Here is a 17,187-nt window from a genome sequence, read left to right as displayed (position 1 = left end):
ATTGTTTGTTTCCCTATTAGGGCTTTCAGCGATCGACACAGCCCTGCTAGTCACTGTTACACGTGACAGCACGATGCATGTCAGACTTCTGACCTACCGAACTATTGGGCAGTTTGTATTTCTTTTAAGCCACCAAGTTTATGTCCACAGAGCAGGAAGAAAACTAACACATTGCTCCGCTCCCATGTAACACCCTCACTCCGGCTCCCCCGTGACCTTGTTTCTATTCCCCCCTCTTTCTGAATGCTTCCCAATCTCGCTGATAAACCTGTTTTCAAAGCTCAGCCCCAATCTCAGTGGAGTCACTCGAATACCCCTGGAGCTGGAGGGACACCGGTTCAGCAGCCAGGCTCGGCTCCGCTCACAGCTTGTCATGTTTCCCCGGCTGTGGGATCTTCCGTGGTTTCCAGCATGTCTCACCCGTGTGACTCACACACACATGGCGTGCAGGAGTGAGGATGAAGCAGCGCTTTCTGGAAACAGCAAGTCGTGTGGCGTCTTTTTATTTTCTTTAAGCCATTTGGCCGTTGCAGCTGCCGGAGGATGTCTGAGGCATCGGTCCGACAATAGAAACGTTTAATGCAGTTGTCTTCTCTCTCAGTGCCCCTGCTAGCTGTGAAGTTCTTTGCCACGCACAGATCTTATGGGTCTAAGTTAATTAAGGTGACGCCATCCCCCCTTCTAGTGAATGGTTTAGAAATGACCAGAGAAAGATGATCTAAAAGGCTCTTTACAGAATGAGATGGCAGAAGGGAAGAGATCTTTTTTTTTTCTCTTAAGGTTAAATACAATTTTATGGGAAGGGAGGGGATCTTCTTTAGGGCAGTGGTCATGCATTAGGTAAAAGCTGGGGGGAGGGGGTTGCTTGTTTTCTTTTTCTTTTCTTACACATTAAGTCGGTGATGTCAGCGAGGATCTTAATTTACTTCTCATGCTTTGCTTAGACAAGATAATGCACTTAGGCCTGCTTGGCTGGGCTCACATGCTTGGCTGCCTCTCAGAGATCCTTTGGTTTGGGGCAGGGGTAGGACAGGGCGTTCCCAGGCAGCCTTATCAGTACCAGACAGCACCCAGACTGTGGCCTCAATCATGCATGTCCTCTTTCATGACCTGTAAAAGGCCAGATCTGCTGACAGGGCTGTTAGGTCCCACAAGCCACCTTCCAGGGACGACTGGACATCCACTAGGAGCAGGAGCTTTGGGCTCAACCATTACCATCCCTGAAGTGTTTGGGGGAGGGAAAAGCGTGGGTCGGGTCGTCCAAACAGGCTGTAGAGGAGGAAGACTCTTCAACTGTCCATTTGCCCGAGAACTCAGACTTTCCTTCTCTGAATCAAAGTGCACAGACATTACTTGGAGAGACTGTGTTCTCCGTCCCCCAAGGTGCGTAGTCAGTCGTCATTCTTGATGCATAGGAGAGAAGATACTTCATATGGTGGAGGACAGGGTGCTAGGGCTTAGTTCTTCCATGAAACTCTAGTGAATTCACTCAATAAACTTACTGAGTGCCCGCTGTAGGACAGGTGCTCTGATAGGTAGGTACTGGTTATACGGTGGTACACATGTGAAGTCATGTTTTAAGGGAATTTACATTCTAATGTAGATTCAGCATGCACACACACACACACACACACACACACACACACACTGTTCTATCCACAGATATTGGAGAAAAGATGGGACCAACCTACTAGAAGGGGAAACTAACGTTTGGAAGAGTGTGACCATATGGAAACATGCAAGGGGTTGGTCTGCCGCTACTTATATTCAGATGCTGAATTGTGTGCCCCAAGGTCTGGTTGCTTCGATGAGTGGATCCTCACGTATACCACCAGCCTTTGTTGCATAAACCTTGCTCCCCAATGAAAAACCACAGGTTAAACGAAACTGCTGACAGCCAATTACTGGGGGAATAGAGAGATTTTTGAGTTACTGAGATGGGGGTCACAAGTAGGGGAGAGGGAGAGAGAGAAGGAATGCAGAGAAGATGGAGAGAACGGGAGGTCTCCATTAGTTGTGACGTCTTCCCAGGACACCAGACTGCTGAGTCAGAAATGAACCCAGAGTTTCAAACAGCAAGTATTTGGGGAGCACAGATGAGGAGATTGTCAGACAAGTGATAAAGATTTAGACTGGGGGTGATCCCCCACTAACTGTGCAGAGCTTAATAAATAAAAAACTATAGTTCGAGTCTCATTCATTTGAAGCTAAACATGCATAGGCTTAATTGTAATATTTTACAGAAGTGGACCTGGGTCCTAGCTGTTTTCTGCTCTTTCCCATATAGCAAAGCCTGAAAAAACAATGCAGGCTGTTCTCAGTTCTAACACGGAACCTCGTGATCCCTGAGCACATCCCTGTCTCCCGGGGCCATGGTCAGGAAGTGCTTTAGGATGGTCTTGAAGTCACTACCCAGGAAGATCTAGGAGTCTGGTGACAAAGCCAGTGATCTTGACCTACTGGAAGGACAGAATCACCAGGCTGTGGTCTGGGTGCTGCAACTCTCTCCTAAGAACATTTGTCACTTCACATGCTACCCACACACACACCCTCTCCCGCAGCTTAGGCTCAAGGCTTAAGTCTCCAAACTTTCTGTTCACAGAACATTTACTCTGGTCCCCATGGCCGCTCTCAGCCAAAAGGAATTTCTAACAGTTGTGCTTATTAAGTAGGTAAATCCAGATAACTTAATAGTAGTAATTTGTGCACGGTCTGACAGATGCCTCTGTGTTTCCCTTGGAATTTTAAAAATGCTCCGAAGTACTCCTGTGGGTTCACTGTCGAGTGCGTAGCGTATGCTTGGTCTCCAGGGCTTGAGGCACAGACAGTGCTATTACGGTACAAATGGTCCTTATCAGGGATAACTTATCATCAACCCCGAATGCCAGATGCATCCATCTGGTTTGCAGGAGAGTGGGCGAAGCCTAAGGACACAGAGAGTAGAGAGATTTCGTTTTGGAGGGAATGGGGGTGAGGGCAGGTGTTAGGCCAGGAGTGATGGAGACGTGTTCCAGCACGCCCATGTTCTTGAAATTCTGATGGTGTTCACCCCGGTCCTACCTCTGTCTTTGCTCTAGCAGTGTTGCTCCCTCCTCGTGCCTGCATTACAGACTGCTTTTGCTTCCCACTCTAAGAGTAAACCTTGGTCAGGCACTCTCTCTCTCTCTCTCTCTCTCTCTCTCTCTCTCTCTCTCTCTCTCTCATGAGTCCCCGACAACAAACAAAAGCTCAAGTCTACCAATGCTTACTTTTTTGAATCAGTGCACTATTCCTCATTCCCAGCAAAGTTAAAGTAGGAAAGACAAGGCGTATCTTAGATCGGGTAAAATATCTGAATCGGCGTCTACGGTGGCTGGGCGTTCAGCTCGGCGTGATTTATATGTATCGTTGATAGCCTCCCTTCTATACCTACACCCGATGAGAATTTCTGCATGACTAGGATGTATTCGGGACTTTGCCACCTCACCAATTCGTTCATCTCTTAGCTTTAAGTTTCTCCATTCAGGACATTGGATTCAAGACAAGCATTCAAGACAAGGATGTGCAGAGGGATACCGTTGTTTGTAAGGTGACCGGAAGCGTGTGGGACGGAAAAGGGAGAAGGAAGAAGCTAATCAGTGCGAACGATGGGCCACCACTTTGGACTTCCCTGCTCTAGACTGTGGGTACCACTGAGTCCTTCATGATGGCGCCGGAGCTGTCCATCCACAGGGCATCTGTCCGTGGTTCCCATTTACTGTAGATTCAGAGTTATCCCTGGAGATTTTAGCCACTCCTTTGCCTGGATGACCCTGTGTATTGTAGACATTTTCAATCCCAATTGGGGGTTCTACCCCACCTTTGACCATTTAGTTCCTGGATAAAAGACACACACAGAGCTTGGTGGATCTCTACCCTCTATGCTACTAAAATCTACTTCCCTATCGATAACCCTGAATTATTCCTTACTATGTTTCATCTGGGCTGCTCTTAACTGCAGTTAGCCAGCCCTCAGGGCCTTGTTTTAATGGCTCACCCAACCCATGGTGACTTCTCCTTCCTCCCCTACCTTCTTATCCTTCATTCTTAACCCTGAGTCTGGGAAACCTAAACCCCACCTATAACTGTTCTGTCCAGATACTGGCCGTTGGCATCTTTATTTACCAATCAGAAATAATTTGGGGGCAGGGTCATTTGGTCTGTGTGCTGGCTGTAGGTCTTGCCGTGTCCCCCGCACCTCCCTCCCCACTTATCGTTACAACAGACGGCAAGGTCAATCCTCAACAGGACTGAAGGGTAGACTGCAGTTCTACAGAAGATCACCAGATAAAAGATGAAGGGAGTGCATGATGGAAATTCCTTAATGGCCGTAACTGTGGTTAGGAGGAGGGACCTGCTCTAGCACACAGGTGACGCTGAGGCTTCTCTTGTGATGAGGTGAGATACTGAGGTACGTCTCCATCACTTGCTATGCCTAAATTTCTGCAGCTTTGAGCCTCTTAGGTACAGACACACATCGGGCTGCTGTCCCAGCTTCTCCAGTCACCATCAGCCTCCAGCCTCATAACAGACATCGGAGCCAAAAAGACCCAGCCCAGCTCTTCCCAAGTTCTTTTTTTTTTTTTCTTTTATTTTTTTTGGAGCTGGGGACCGAACCCAGGGCCTTGCATTTGCTAGGCAAGCGCTCTACCACTGAGCTAAATCCCCAACCCTCTTCCCAAGTTCTTAATACACTACACATTTTGAGAGCAAATTGCTTTTTTAAGACACTAAATTTTGTCCTACTTGGCCTGTCTCTCAGGTCAGTCCTAACCATAGACACAGCCATTACATACGTCTGACTTTGAGCAGTGGACTGAAAGTCTACCACTGTGGATGCAAATCTCCTCATGTGAAGGGCTCCAGGCCATCAGCGCAGTAATCACAGACTCATACCCCAGGAGAGGGTTTATTATCATTCATTCCACACGTGTGTGCTAAACACCCACTACGCAGTAAGGGCTACGCTAGAATTAAGCAAAGCTTACGTTCTACTCATGGATCTCAGGGAATACTGCAGGATGGGAGAGACGAACATGAGATATACAGTCAAATTCTGATGAAAAAGAGCTGGGTGCATTTAGGAAAAAAATGAACAAAGGAGCAGCCATGCATCTGACAGGAGCAGAGTCAGGGCAGGGCCCTCTGAGACAGAGACGTGTAGGCTCTCACTTAAAGACTGGGAAGGCACAGGCACTGGGAAGACGGTGGCATTGGAAGCTGCTTCAGTAGGGCCTTGAAGCCAATAGAACTTTCTAGGTGGAATAATCTTGTTCAGCCTTGCTGTGAGCGGTGGGTGTGACCCAGGTCTGTTCTACCTGTTTTGCATCTCGTTTGAGCTGTGTTTCCAGGGCCAAGTCTTTCCTCAGAGCTGTCAAAAGCCTCAAAGGCTTAGCTTACGGGACCCACACACTACACGCCCTGCTTATCATTCTTATCATCTAACCATTGCTGTGGTTAGGTTTGGGCCATGTAGCTCTCAGCCCTAAATGGGATTTCTTTATGAAACACCTCCTGCTAAGGCTCAAGGATCTACTTGGAAGAGGAGATGGATTGTTAGAGCCAGGGGTGGTGAACAAAACCAAGGAAACAGAATTCTTCAGCGACAGCAGGACCGAGGCACACATGAACTCAGAGAGACTGTGGCAGCAGGCACAGGACGTGCACAGGCTCGCATCGGACCGAATCCCAGAGCGAGGAAGGAGAAGTGGACACAAGGTCCCACCCCTAACGAAGAAGCTATTTGCAGTTGATACCTGCTGTGGGGTGGTAAATTGATTTTCTCCAGTGGAATGACCCTGGGTATTCCAGCCACACTCCAGAGCAGGCCCCATGCTCAAGAGCAGTTGGCCAGCAAGCATCAAACGGACTCCATGTTTTATGTGTGCTTTTTGTTTCGGTATTTTCTGTCTTTTTTCTTTTCAGCTTTTAGTTTTGTTGGGAGAAAGAGAGAAAGAGCGTGGGGTTGGGGGGCACGAGGCCCTCGTTGTAAGGTCTGCTGTTAGAGCAGGACAAAAGAAACAAATGCACTTAACATCCCATGTACAAAGGTCACTGGACAAGCCTACACTCACCAGGCAGAGGAGAACACTCTTCCGACACAGCTAAGGGAAGGATGCACACGTTCCCCTCGGGAGAAATCTAGTACACCAAGCGACTTCAGGATATCTATCCTCAGCTATGGTAACTCTTTCCCGAGTGCCCATGTTTTATCTGTCGATTGTCCTCTACATTGAACCTGACCTGGTGTTCCCCCACACTGCCATCTGGGTTGGGTCCCTTCACCTACCCTTCAGCCACCTGCCAGTCCTTACCAGTACTCACCTTGCGTGGTCCTCCATTTTGTCTGACTAATTGCACCGCGCTTAGCTGTCTCAGCTGTGGCATGCCGATGTGATGGAAAGTTAGGGATCTGGCAAAAAGATATTCTATGGAGAGAAAGAAAATCATTTAGGCTAATTAAAGCACTAAAGAATAATTGGATTGGAACAGGATCATAAAACTCACTTACCTTATTGGGATAGCATGAAACCTAGCTACTTGGTATTCATGGTTTGAGCGACAAAAGAAAAATTGTTATTGATTTACATATAATCTGTTTGTTGTATCTTCTAAAAGCCTCTGTAAGTTTTATATATCAGGGGAGGATGAAATCGGATGTCTGTCCCTTTTGGATCTATTATAAAAAAAAAAAAGACAATCAAAGAAAAACATCAGTGGTGGTAAAGATAGCAGCGCTTCTCTTGGCCGTGTGTGGAAAAGAGAGATCTGGCTCTGAGCTAGACATCATGAAGAACTGCCGTTTAGTCAGTAAAGCACCATCGCGTCCACAGAGCGCGGCTCATTAGATTTTTGATGAGAGCTTTGAAAGGGCATCTGTTTCAGTTCCTCTCGTTTGTTGTGGTTCCGTCCTGGCCCCTCTCCCCACCCCCATGGCCTGCTCTTAGTTCTAGTCACTCGGGGCCCGCTTGGTTGGCGGCCTGTGTTTTCCTTGGACCGACTGCTTCCTTCTATTTCGCCTGAACTTCTGAGTTTACCAAAGCGGAAACAAGAGCAGGGGCTGAGTCCGTGTGTCCTGTCTCTCACTGGTGATGCCGGCGAAAGGGTTGTCGGGAAGGGGCCTGGAATCATGCTCTTCATTAGTGGACGTGAAGAACCAGCCAGCCTCCATTTTAGGCTTAAAAGCCACCCTATAGTAAAGACAAACTCAGTTCACTCCTGTTTATGATTAAACCTGTTTCTCCAGGAATGGCGATAATTTCTTTGTCTCATTATTTCTAACCACCTTGCAACCCTACCTTTGTTTCGAAGGTTCAAAGACTCCGCCCCTCTGTGACTAACTCGCTGTGACTACCCGTTGTGGTTTCCTTGTTTTGGTCAACTGTTATATTTTGCTCCTGTAACCTGGCTTATTATCTCTTTTGGAATCCCCCTACCCCTGAGCTTTAAAAACACTTTTTGCTCACATCCAAGGTTGGCCTTTCCAACCCCACCTCAGGGGGAGGCGGGCCATGTACACACATGAAGTTTGCCATGACGATTTGGGGAGGAGGCTTTTCTCCTCTCATCTTTGGGATTAACAGAGGCAAGGGGAAGTTCTATCTCAAAGTTCAGAAGCAAAATTCATTTCCCTCTAACTCACTACGGTCATGACAGCCATGCGTGTGCTGTGCGTGCGTCCGTGCGTGCGTGCGTGCGTGCATGCGTGCGTAAGGATATGGCACAATCTAGAGATGATAATCACAGGAGGACATGCACAGGGGGAAGGTACCAAAAGGACAAAGTACCTCAGGGATCTCGTTTCATTGCCACAAGTGGTCTGGAAGTGGGAATTTGTATAATCCTTGTTCATCCAGGAGTCCTGCCAGGGGAGCAGGAGAAGCCTCATGGAGGAAGCTTACTCCCTAGTGGAAGAAGCCCCATCATCCCTTGGGGAAATCCCATTGACCCTTACTGTGCACAGACAGCTTCCTCTTCTGAAGCTCACGTGAAAAGCATCACCCTCTTCGATATCTGAAGGGAACAGAGGAATGGATAGTAAAGCCAGACTATGTTAGCCAGCATAGCACTGATAGGCTTATCTGCAGTGGGCCAAGACGGCAGACGCTAGGCACCTTGGGAGTGCACCTTGGGAGTGCACCTATAGGTGAGTGCAAGATGACTGACCTCGTGTGTCTGGAGGACCCCAAAGCAAACAGTGATGTAATCTGTTATATACCCATTCCTGCTAAAGTGCTGCTTTTGTGTGATTCCGTGTGAATACGTCCTTGAGGTCAGAAGGCTGCACCTTCGCTTTCACTTTTTGCGTTTTCTGGTCTGTGTAGGGCTGTGTGTGCTCACCTATGCGCCAGCCAGCATGAATGCCTGTGCCCACTGTGTACAGCCCGTTTATGCAGGCGTGTGCCCAGGTGTCTGCCAGCATCCGGTTTAGCAGCTTGTGTGCTATGAACAAAGACTGTCTTACTTGCCTAACTCGTATTCCTCATGACCTCCTGGGGTCCCGTGACCCGCCTTCCTTCATGAGGTGGGCTCTTGGACCTCTATGGAGCTCCCATCCAGCCCTCTCAACACCTCTCCTCACAGGGATGCCCACCTGTGTGCTCTGAGAGTTGACTACACTGCAGAGTAAGTAAAGCACCCCCTCCCCCCAGCCCCACCCCATCTTTGGGAAAATGAGGTCAGCTGACTTCTGTATGTTTCCTTTTTACTTTTTACCCCTGTGTGTGCACATGTATGCGAGTGCTCATGGGGCAAGAGGACGACGTTGGATGTCATTCCGGAGGAACTGCCCACTTATTTGATTGAGGCTCCTTCAGTGATCTTCTAGGCTTGCTGGTGACTCAGGGACTCTCTTGCTTTTGCTTCCCCAGCCCTGGGGTTACAAGCGTGCATTACCACCACACCTGGTTTCCATTTTTTTGTCTGTTTTGTTTTTCTTGGCAGTAGGGAATTGGGTCTTCATGCTTTCGAGGCAAGCCCTTTACCAGTGCAGCTGCATCTCTAGTTCTCTCTGCTTGAGCGTCATAGTGTACTGGCTGCCTGCAGCTGCTGTGAAGTTTACATATGGCGGCGTGTGGAGTGCTGTCGAGAGTTTGTTAAGTGCCCATGACAAGAGCATCTACCCCATTCACCAGGCTCTAGTGGAGAGCTCCTCACCCATGTTCTCGCAGATGGCCTTGGTTAAGCCCATGGTGTCACAGAATGACTCCAAACAGATGTGAATGTGAGAAAGGGAGTTGCAGAGGGCGGGAGGTAGGGTGAAGGGGGAGATACACAATAGAAGGTGGGGGTGACAGAAATCAGAATGAGCCACGTACAGGGGTGAAACTGTCCAAAAACCAAGTTGAATAAAAATTTCCTACTAAAATGTCATTGCATAGATCTAAGTAGCGTGAATGGATTCAGAGGAATTGAAGGGTCTCCCAGAATGCCACACGGTTCTTGTTTGGCCGCACTATCAATTTCTAGGCACATTATATATAGATTTAAAAGATTTTGGTGCACGCACCTGGGAGCCTCACCAGCATTTGGAATTTATGAATGCGCTCTGTGTTTTAAGTAATCGACTCTCAGGAGACTCTGCTCAAGCCGCTGAGCAGGGCATAGTAGAGAGAGGAGTTTCCGGTTACTATATTGAAGGTTCAGCTAGAAGGGGTCCCCCTTAACTGATGCAGGTTCCAGAGGGAACAAACACAAGGTAAGGAACAAGAGGAAAGGGGAGCTGGCTTCCTGGAAAAGCACCCTGGACAGCAGACAGCGGGCTGCGGTGAGCTGTCTGTTCAGTTGCTATTCGAGGCTGCAGAAGGGATTAGTCACTGGTCCTGTCCATTCTAAACCTCATAGCCCCTCCCCGCCCCCGCACCCCCGGGGAGCCCTCAAGAGCAAGGGCTTGGGAATGAGATGACTGTGGCCAGAGCCCAGGCTCTCCCAGGCTGTGTGAGTTAGAGCCTTCATTTCTCCTTTTGTGGAGCACAGCGAAGAGGGATACCTCCCTCGCGGGGGGTAAAGGGGATGGCGTAAATCACCCCCAGCAGAGAAGCGCTCTCAGTTCATGCTAAGTCACTGTGGTTATTCCTATTTCCTTTCCCTGAAGCTGAGACGTTCCTGCTCATGAGACTTTTGGGGAAGGGGGTAGGGAAAAGAGACAAAGGAAGCCCTAGCCAGACACGCCAACCGGTCCCGTGGTTCCTGCAAGCAAAGAGCAAATGGCGACAAACAGAAGAGGCCTCCAGCCTGCTGGTTTTCTAATGTGGACACAGGTCTGTCATGAGTTTGGCAAGTGTCTGGGATAGTACTCTTTGTTCCCTACAACACTAAAGAGTTTTTAAAGAGCTTTTGGGGACTAGGGTTGCAAGTTAATAGTAGGGTGTCTTGCCCTAAAACGCAAAGCAAAACAAAACAAACCCCACAAAACTTTGAACCTCTCTGGGAGTTAGGGAGGTGACTCCTGCTGAGCAAGGAGGAGGACTCATGTTCAAATCCCCAGAGTGCGCATAAAGAGCTGGGTGTGGTGACTTGTGTTTGTAACTCTAGCACTGTGGGAGGTGGGGGTCAGGAGGATTCTGGGGCTCACTGGCCATTAGCTATCTCCAGGTTCAGTGAGAGGCACTGTCTCAGTGGAACAAGACAGAGTATGATAGACAGGACACTAGAGGCCATCTTCTTGTCTCTACACACTTATACACACAAGTTCCCATACACACACACACACACACACACACACACACACACACACACACACACAAACCCTTCAAATAAATCAATAAAATGAAAGCCTTGGAATACCCAAGAAACAATTCATAGACCCCCATGAAGCTCAAGAAGGACGACCAAAGTGTGGATGCTTCAGTCCTTCTTAAAAGGGGAAACAAAATACTCAAGGGAGGAAATAGGAAGACAAAGTTTGGAGCAGAGAATGAAGGAAAGGCCATCCAGAGACTGCCCCACCTGGGGATCCATCCCATTTACAGCTACCAAACCCAGACAATATTGCTGATGCCAAGAAGTGCATGCTGATAGGAGCCTGATATACTGTCTCCTGAGAGGCTCTGCCAGAGCCTGACAAATACAGAGGCGGATGCTAGCAGCCAACCATTGGACTGAGAATAGGGTCCCCAGTGGAGGAGTTAGAGAAAGAACTGAAGGAGCTTAAGGAGTTTTTAACCCCATAGTAAGAACAGCAGTATTAACGAACCAGACTCCCCAGAGCTCCAGGGACTAAACCACCAACCAGAGTACACATGGAGTGACCCATGGCTCCAGCCATAGAATCATTGTAGCAGAGGATGGCCTTGTTGGACATCAGTGGGAGGAGCAGCCCTTGGTCCTGTGAAGGCTCGATGCCCCAGTGTAGTGGAATGCCAGGACAGGGAGGAGGGAGGGAGTGGGTGGGTCAGAGGGCGAGTACCCTCATAGAAGCAGGAGGAGGGGGGATGGGAGAGGGGTTTCCAGAGGGGAAATCAGGAAAGGGGATAACATTTGAAATATAAATAAATAAAAATCCGATAACAAATAAAATGGAAGGTGTTTGCATTAGAATGTGGGAATCATTTGTAGGTAGATACTCTCTGATCCAGATATCATCAATGGTCCTTCCAGCCTGGAAGCAGTGAGCAGATGATTTCTCTAAGTTCAGCAAACTCTCTAGTACAGCATTGCTGGACTAGGAGGAAGTCCCTATTCCAACAAAACAAACCAACCGCAGGGCCAGTGTGATGGCTCAGCGGGCAAAAGCACTGGCTATGCAGGACTGAGTTCAATGACCTAGGAAGGATGAGTGAGACGCAACTCCTGAAGGTTGTCCTCTAACCTCTACAAGTGCAGTGTGGCACTCATGCACACATGCCACACACATGTCTACACACACACACACACACACACACACACACACACACACACACACACATAGACAGACAATAAAATGAGGATTAAACTTTAAAAAATGATTCAAATCCACAAGGTCTGTCCAGCTCAAATTTAATAATTGAATGAGTTCTATGCTAACTGTTGTGTAGGTCGGTGGAGCAGAAACCTTAAGCTATTTGCACATCTGATCACAGGTAGCTAAAATTTCCTCTTGCCTGATCGTACCTTCCACTGTCTTCTTTTCTAGGTGTTCTGGGCTATGGTCAGTACTGCTGTTGAGCCTTTCCCATGTCTTATTAATCTCTTTCTTTCCTTCTCAGGGACATTTTTGTCCCTTAGTCCCCATGCATCCTCAAGTTTCAGCAATCTCCCTAGTTAAAGGAACAGTGAGAATAGGCCATGACGGGAGTTCTAGAGCCATGACTAGCATCTGACAACCTATGGGAGAACAAGAAGTGTTAGCCTCCAGAGGAGAGGGAGGGATAGGAGAGACAGCCCAGGACACTGTAAGCATCAGGACACTCGAGCAGAGAGGCTCTTTATTAGCTTCAGGTTCTCATCTGAGTCAGAACAGTCTCCAGCCCACAGCGCTGTTACAGGATGTGGTTAGAAAACGTGTGTGGAGCAGTCCAGCAGTGGCTGGCACCCGGTTCACGCCATGGGGCTTGACTTCCTTCTTCCTTCCTTCCTTCCTTCCTTCCTTCCTTCCTTCCTTTCCTTTCTTTCTTTTTTTTTTAAGATTTTATTTATTTTATGTATGTGAATACACTGTCACTGTCTTCAGACACCAGAAGAGGGCATCAGATTCCATTACAGATGGTTGTGAGCCACCATGTGGTTGCTGGGAATTGAACTCAGGACCTCTGGAAGAGCAGTCAGTCCTCTTAACCACTGAGCCATCTCTCCAGCCCACAACTACTTTCTTTTAAATGACATACTCCTATTCCACTGTCTTAGTCAGGGTTGTCTAGAGTCACAGAACTTACGGGTAGTCTCTATATAGTAAGGGAATTTGTTGATGACTGACAGTCTGTAGTCCAACTCCCCTACAATAGTCAGCAGCAGCTGTGAATGGAAGTCCAAGGATCTAGCGGTGGCTCAGTCCCACAAGGCAGGCAGGTGAGGGACTCTTCCTTCTTCCAATGTCCTTATGTTGTTCTCCAGCAGAAGGTGTGTTCCAGATTAAAGGTGTGAACCACCATGCCTGGGTCTGGGACTTCCTTTGTCCCAGATAACCTTGAACTCAGAGATCTCTTTGCCTTAGGCTTGTCATAGCCCCTATGCCTCAAGATCTCCATGCCAAGATCCAAGTCAGAAACTTGTATCTCCTAGCCTCAGAATCAGGATTACAGATGAGTCTTCCAATTCTGGATTGTAGTTCATTCCAGATATAGTCAAGTTGACAACTAGGAATAGCCACTACGCCCACTAAATAGGGCAGAGCAGTGCTTTACTGAATACTGGCAATGAACAAACAGAATTCCCCCAACAAACAAAATCCCAGATTTCATGTTTTCATGAGAGGCAGAGAGAACACTTTTCTATTCGGGTTGACTGTTAGAATGAACTCTTTTTCTCTCTTCTGGGGAGATTGTATTGTGTGTAATCCTGCTTGCTGCTCAAGGTGCTCATTAGAGATTGGTCTAGAGAACTGATAGAGCTGGGACAATGGTGTAGCATTTCAGTTTATGGCTGGAAGCAGTTTTACAGGAGACACAGAAAGGCAGCTTTACTTCTGTGGCCTTATTTAACTAAAATGTTCAAGTACATAAGCACATTCCAGAATTAAACATACCCTTAACCACTCATTGGCCTGTGGACTAATGATATGAACTCTGAAGTCCAGCTACACGGTAATTTGTTCTTCATGCCTTGACAGCTATGCCGAGTCACAGCATCCTAACAATGAATACCAGACATGTGACACCGAAGTTATGCTGGGCATGGGATGGTTAGGCCAATGCCACCCAGATGTCTAATTTAAGGAGACTGTATGGGTGACAACACATTTAGTGGTCCTGAAGTGAGAACCAGATGTCCAATAAAGTTTCACATTAGCTGTCCCAAGTTTAATTGGCCAGGAGTGAGAAGGGGGCATGGGTAGGCCACTGGTTGGTTTCATGGAGAACAGTAGATGAATAGACCAATAAGGGAAGGGGATACTCATAGAGATTTGATTAAAATGGTGTCTGTAAGATTATGTCTGAGTACATTCATATGTTGGCTTGTAATAGTCCTGTTGTTTATAGTATTTTGTTGAATGTAGGGTTTAGTCTAGAATATTGAATTTGTAGACATGCTTATATACTAGGGGAAGATACTCATGATCCTTTCTTTGACTTAAACCGACATTGATTGCTCTTTCAGATGTGGCAGCTAATGAGGCCAACAGGTCCCCTGTTGACTCAGTGGACTGTAGGTATTTTTAGTTTAGTTCATAGTTAAGAGCAACACATTTTCTGCCTTATAAAAAGTTCTAAGCCATCTGTATAGAAAATAAAGAGATATTGGCCATGTTTTAGGAGCATAGATAAAAACATTGTAAAAACATGATGACGGCTGGGGCTCTTGAGCCAGCGAGATGGCTCAGTGGGAGAAGATGCTTGGTACCAGCCCAATGACCTGAGTGCCATCCCAAGGAACCACCTGGTAGGAGAGAATTGGCTCCTACAAATTGTCCTCTTACGTTCGCATGCATCACAGCATGCATCTTTCTTCACCTGTGCACACATGCAAATAAGTGTAAAAAAAGAAAAAAGAGAGAGACAGGACTGTTGAGTGGGAAACAGGACTTGGCTCTGCTGCCCTCTCACAGAATGGCTCACGATTCTCCTGTCTGCAAAGCAGGGGCAGACATGCCTTCTTGTTGGGTTTAAAGAAGAGAGTGTTCTTTAACAGTAGGTCAAATGTTAGGAATACTGTGTATTATCAGTATTTTCAAAGGGAATACAGAAAGTCCTGAATATATGATGATCACTGCCACTGTTCATAAAGGCTCATTAGAACCACTACAGAGTCAGCATGGCGTGTGTCCAGTTCCTCTGAGGTGAAGTCTGGTCAGTCCTGGTTGAGAGGGATTTCCAAATGTCTACTGGTTACTTACCAGTCCAGATATTCTGACTGAACAGCTTTGAAGTTTAACATATGAGGAAAATAACTCCACCCAACAGCCAGCACTGTGCATACTGTTCAGGTGAGTAAGTTTGGTTTAGTTTAGTTATTACCAAAACCTGAAAAACTTGGGCTTTTCTCAAGTGTGTTGGGATACAAGAGCTAGAAAGATGTTAGTGATCTGAATTTTAATGTTTTCCTTTTATTGGTGAGAAATCCTAGGGCCCATGAGGTTAAGTGAATAATTTGCCTTATTAACCAGATTTAATTTCTGCTGGCCTCACTGTCCAGTGCTCTCTAAAAGAATGGGTTGTGACAAGCTGTTCTGAAGTCACCATTTAGTCTCCTGCATGTAATTGGTTTATATCCAAATACCCTGTGTTGAAGTAAATTCATTTAGTTTTCCAGGCTACATTATGAAATGAATGTTAGGCAGGTTCATGGGATACAGTTAGTCCTGGTATGCACATATAATGAGATTTCTTTAGAACACACCGTGTAATAGTGTGTGTTGTGAGCAATTCCAAACATATTGAAGCTCAAACTCTCCCACTTATTCTTCCCCTGTGGTGGAGTCAATTCTGGACTGTTTTCTGAACAAAGTCTCAACCCTCCACTAATATTTCTCGTTTATGGAGGTAGGATTGTTTTATATATAGATCTCTGTGGTGTTTTGAATAGGACTGGCCCTCAGAGGCTCATATATTCGAATATTTGGTCAAGAGGGAGTGATACTACCTGACAGGGATTAGAATGGGTGTGGCCTTGGTGGAGGAAATGTGTTATTGGGGGGTAGTCTTTGGTGTTTCAAATGCTTGAGCTAGGCCCAGTCAGTCTCCCTCCTTCCCTCCCTCCCTCCCAACCCCCCACCTCCTGCCAATTGAGATGTAGAACTCTCAGCTAACTCTCCAGCATCATGCCTGCCTAGGTGCTGTTATACTTAGTACAATAATGGACTAAACTTCTGAAAGTAAGCTAGCCCCAATTAAATGTTTCCCTTCATAAGAGTTGCCGTGGTTATGGTGTCTCTTCACAGCAATGGAACACTGACTAAGACCATCTCAATTACTAAAAATTGCCATTCTACCTATGGTGAAAGTGTAAGGATGTGTATTCCATAGGCTCATCAGAAATCTTAATCTCAAACTTTTGGCTGTCAAATTGGCAGTTATGAAAGGGACATAAAGAAATTTCCTTGTGAATGGTCCATTTCATTACTTTAGCAATTTTAGTAGTGTTATTTAGAAATTAACTATGATGTGAGAGTTGCATGAATTCTTTTAATTTGCACAACTGTGGTTCACCAGGTTCTACATGCATCATGTTCCCTGAGGGTTTGTTAAAACACACGTTGCTGTACTCCACCCTGGAGTTTCTTATTCAGCAGGGATCAGAGAGTTTGCATTTCTTATAAATTCTCAAGTGGTGCACTGCTGGCCAGCGAGTTGTTTCAGAAGTACTGCATGCTTCACATCAGGGAGGCGGTACACGTCAACCTGTGTATTACTTGTGAAAAAACAAACAAACAGGAATTAAGGTCATATAATTTGCCTAAGACATAGGGTGGTAATAGTGCTAGGTTTGAAAAAATTGCTTGATTCTATAATCTATATTGTATTCCAAAGTCTATAGTCTTAATTTCTGTGCTAAGTAGTTTTAGCACCAACCTATTCTGTCTAGACAGAATAGCAGTATGGCTGTGTTGTAGCAATAGCAGTTTGGGTGGATCCTAGTAATAAGGCAGGTCTCTACGACTCTCAGTATTATGGTCCAAATATATTAAAACATGGATGTTGTGATACGGTCCTAATCAAAGCCAGTGGAGGGGACAGTAATATACTCCCAAGAGAAACTTCCTTATGTACACAGAAGTGAACAAGGGCAGCATCCTTCCAAAGGATATGGGACAAAAGGAACCCTGGCGACATGCCTGCAGTGTCCGCTTATGACATTTATCTTTTTGTTGTTGCTTACTTTTGAGATTGTTTTAATTATATTCTTCTCTTCCTTTCCTTCCTCCAAACCCCTCCCTGCTCTTCCTCACTCATATCCTTAATTGTTATTGATGCAGTGTATATGTACACTGGCACACACACACCTCCATATATTCCTAAGTATAACATGTTGACTCCATATAATGTTACTTGTATGTTTTCAGGGCTGACCATTTGGCAGGGAACCCCCACTAATGTG

The 17,187-nt window shown here is 46.5% G+C and overlaps 1 protein-coding gene across 3 annotated transcripts in view; it reads right to left on the bottom strand.

Moving 5' to 3' along the window:
* Nucleotides 1-16,254: 16,254 nt before the first annotated feature.
* Nucleotides 16,255-17,187, bottom strand: part of Sh3glb1 (SH3 domain containing GRB2 like, endophilin B1) — a 33,881-nt gene continuing 32,948 nt past the window's right edge. For all 3 annotated transcript variants that reach the window (XM_032897230.1, XM_032897228.1, XM_032897232.1), the window contains one exon: nt 16,255-16,500. In XM_032897230.1, coding sequence (XP_032753121.1) covers nt 16,498-16,500 — 3 coding nt within the window. In that variant the 3' untranslated portion in view covers nt 16,255-16,497. The remainder of the gene's footprint in view (nt 16,501-17,187) is intronic.

This window comes from Rattus rattus, chromosome 3 (genome assembly GCF_011064425.1).
Source record: "Rattus rattus isolate New Zealand chromosome 3, Rrattus_CSIRO_v1, whole genome shotgun sequence".
NCBI lineage: Eukaryota > Metazoa > Chordata > Mammalia > Rodentia > Muridae > Rattus > Rattus rattus.
The sequence above is the reverse complement of the archived record's forward strand: the minus strand, read 5'-3'. Positions and strand labels throughout refer to the sequence as shown.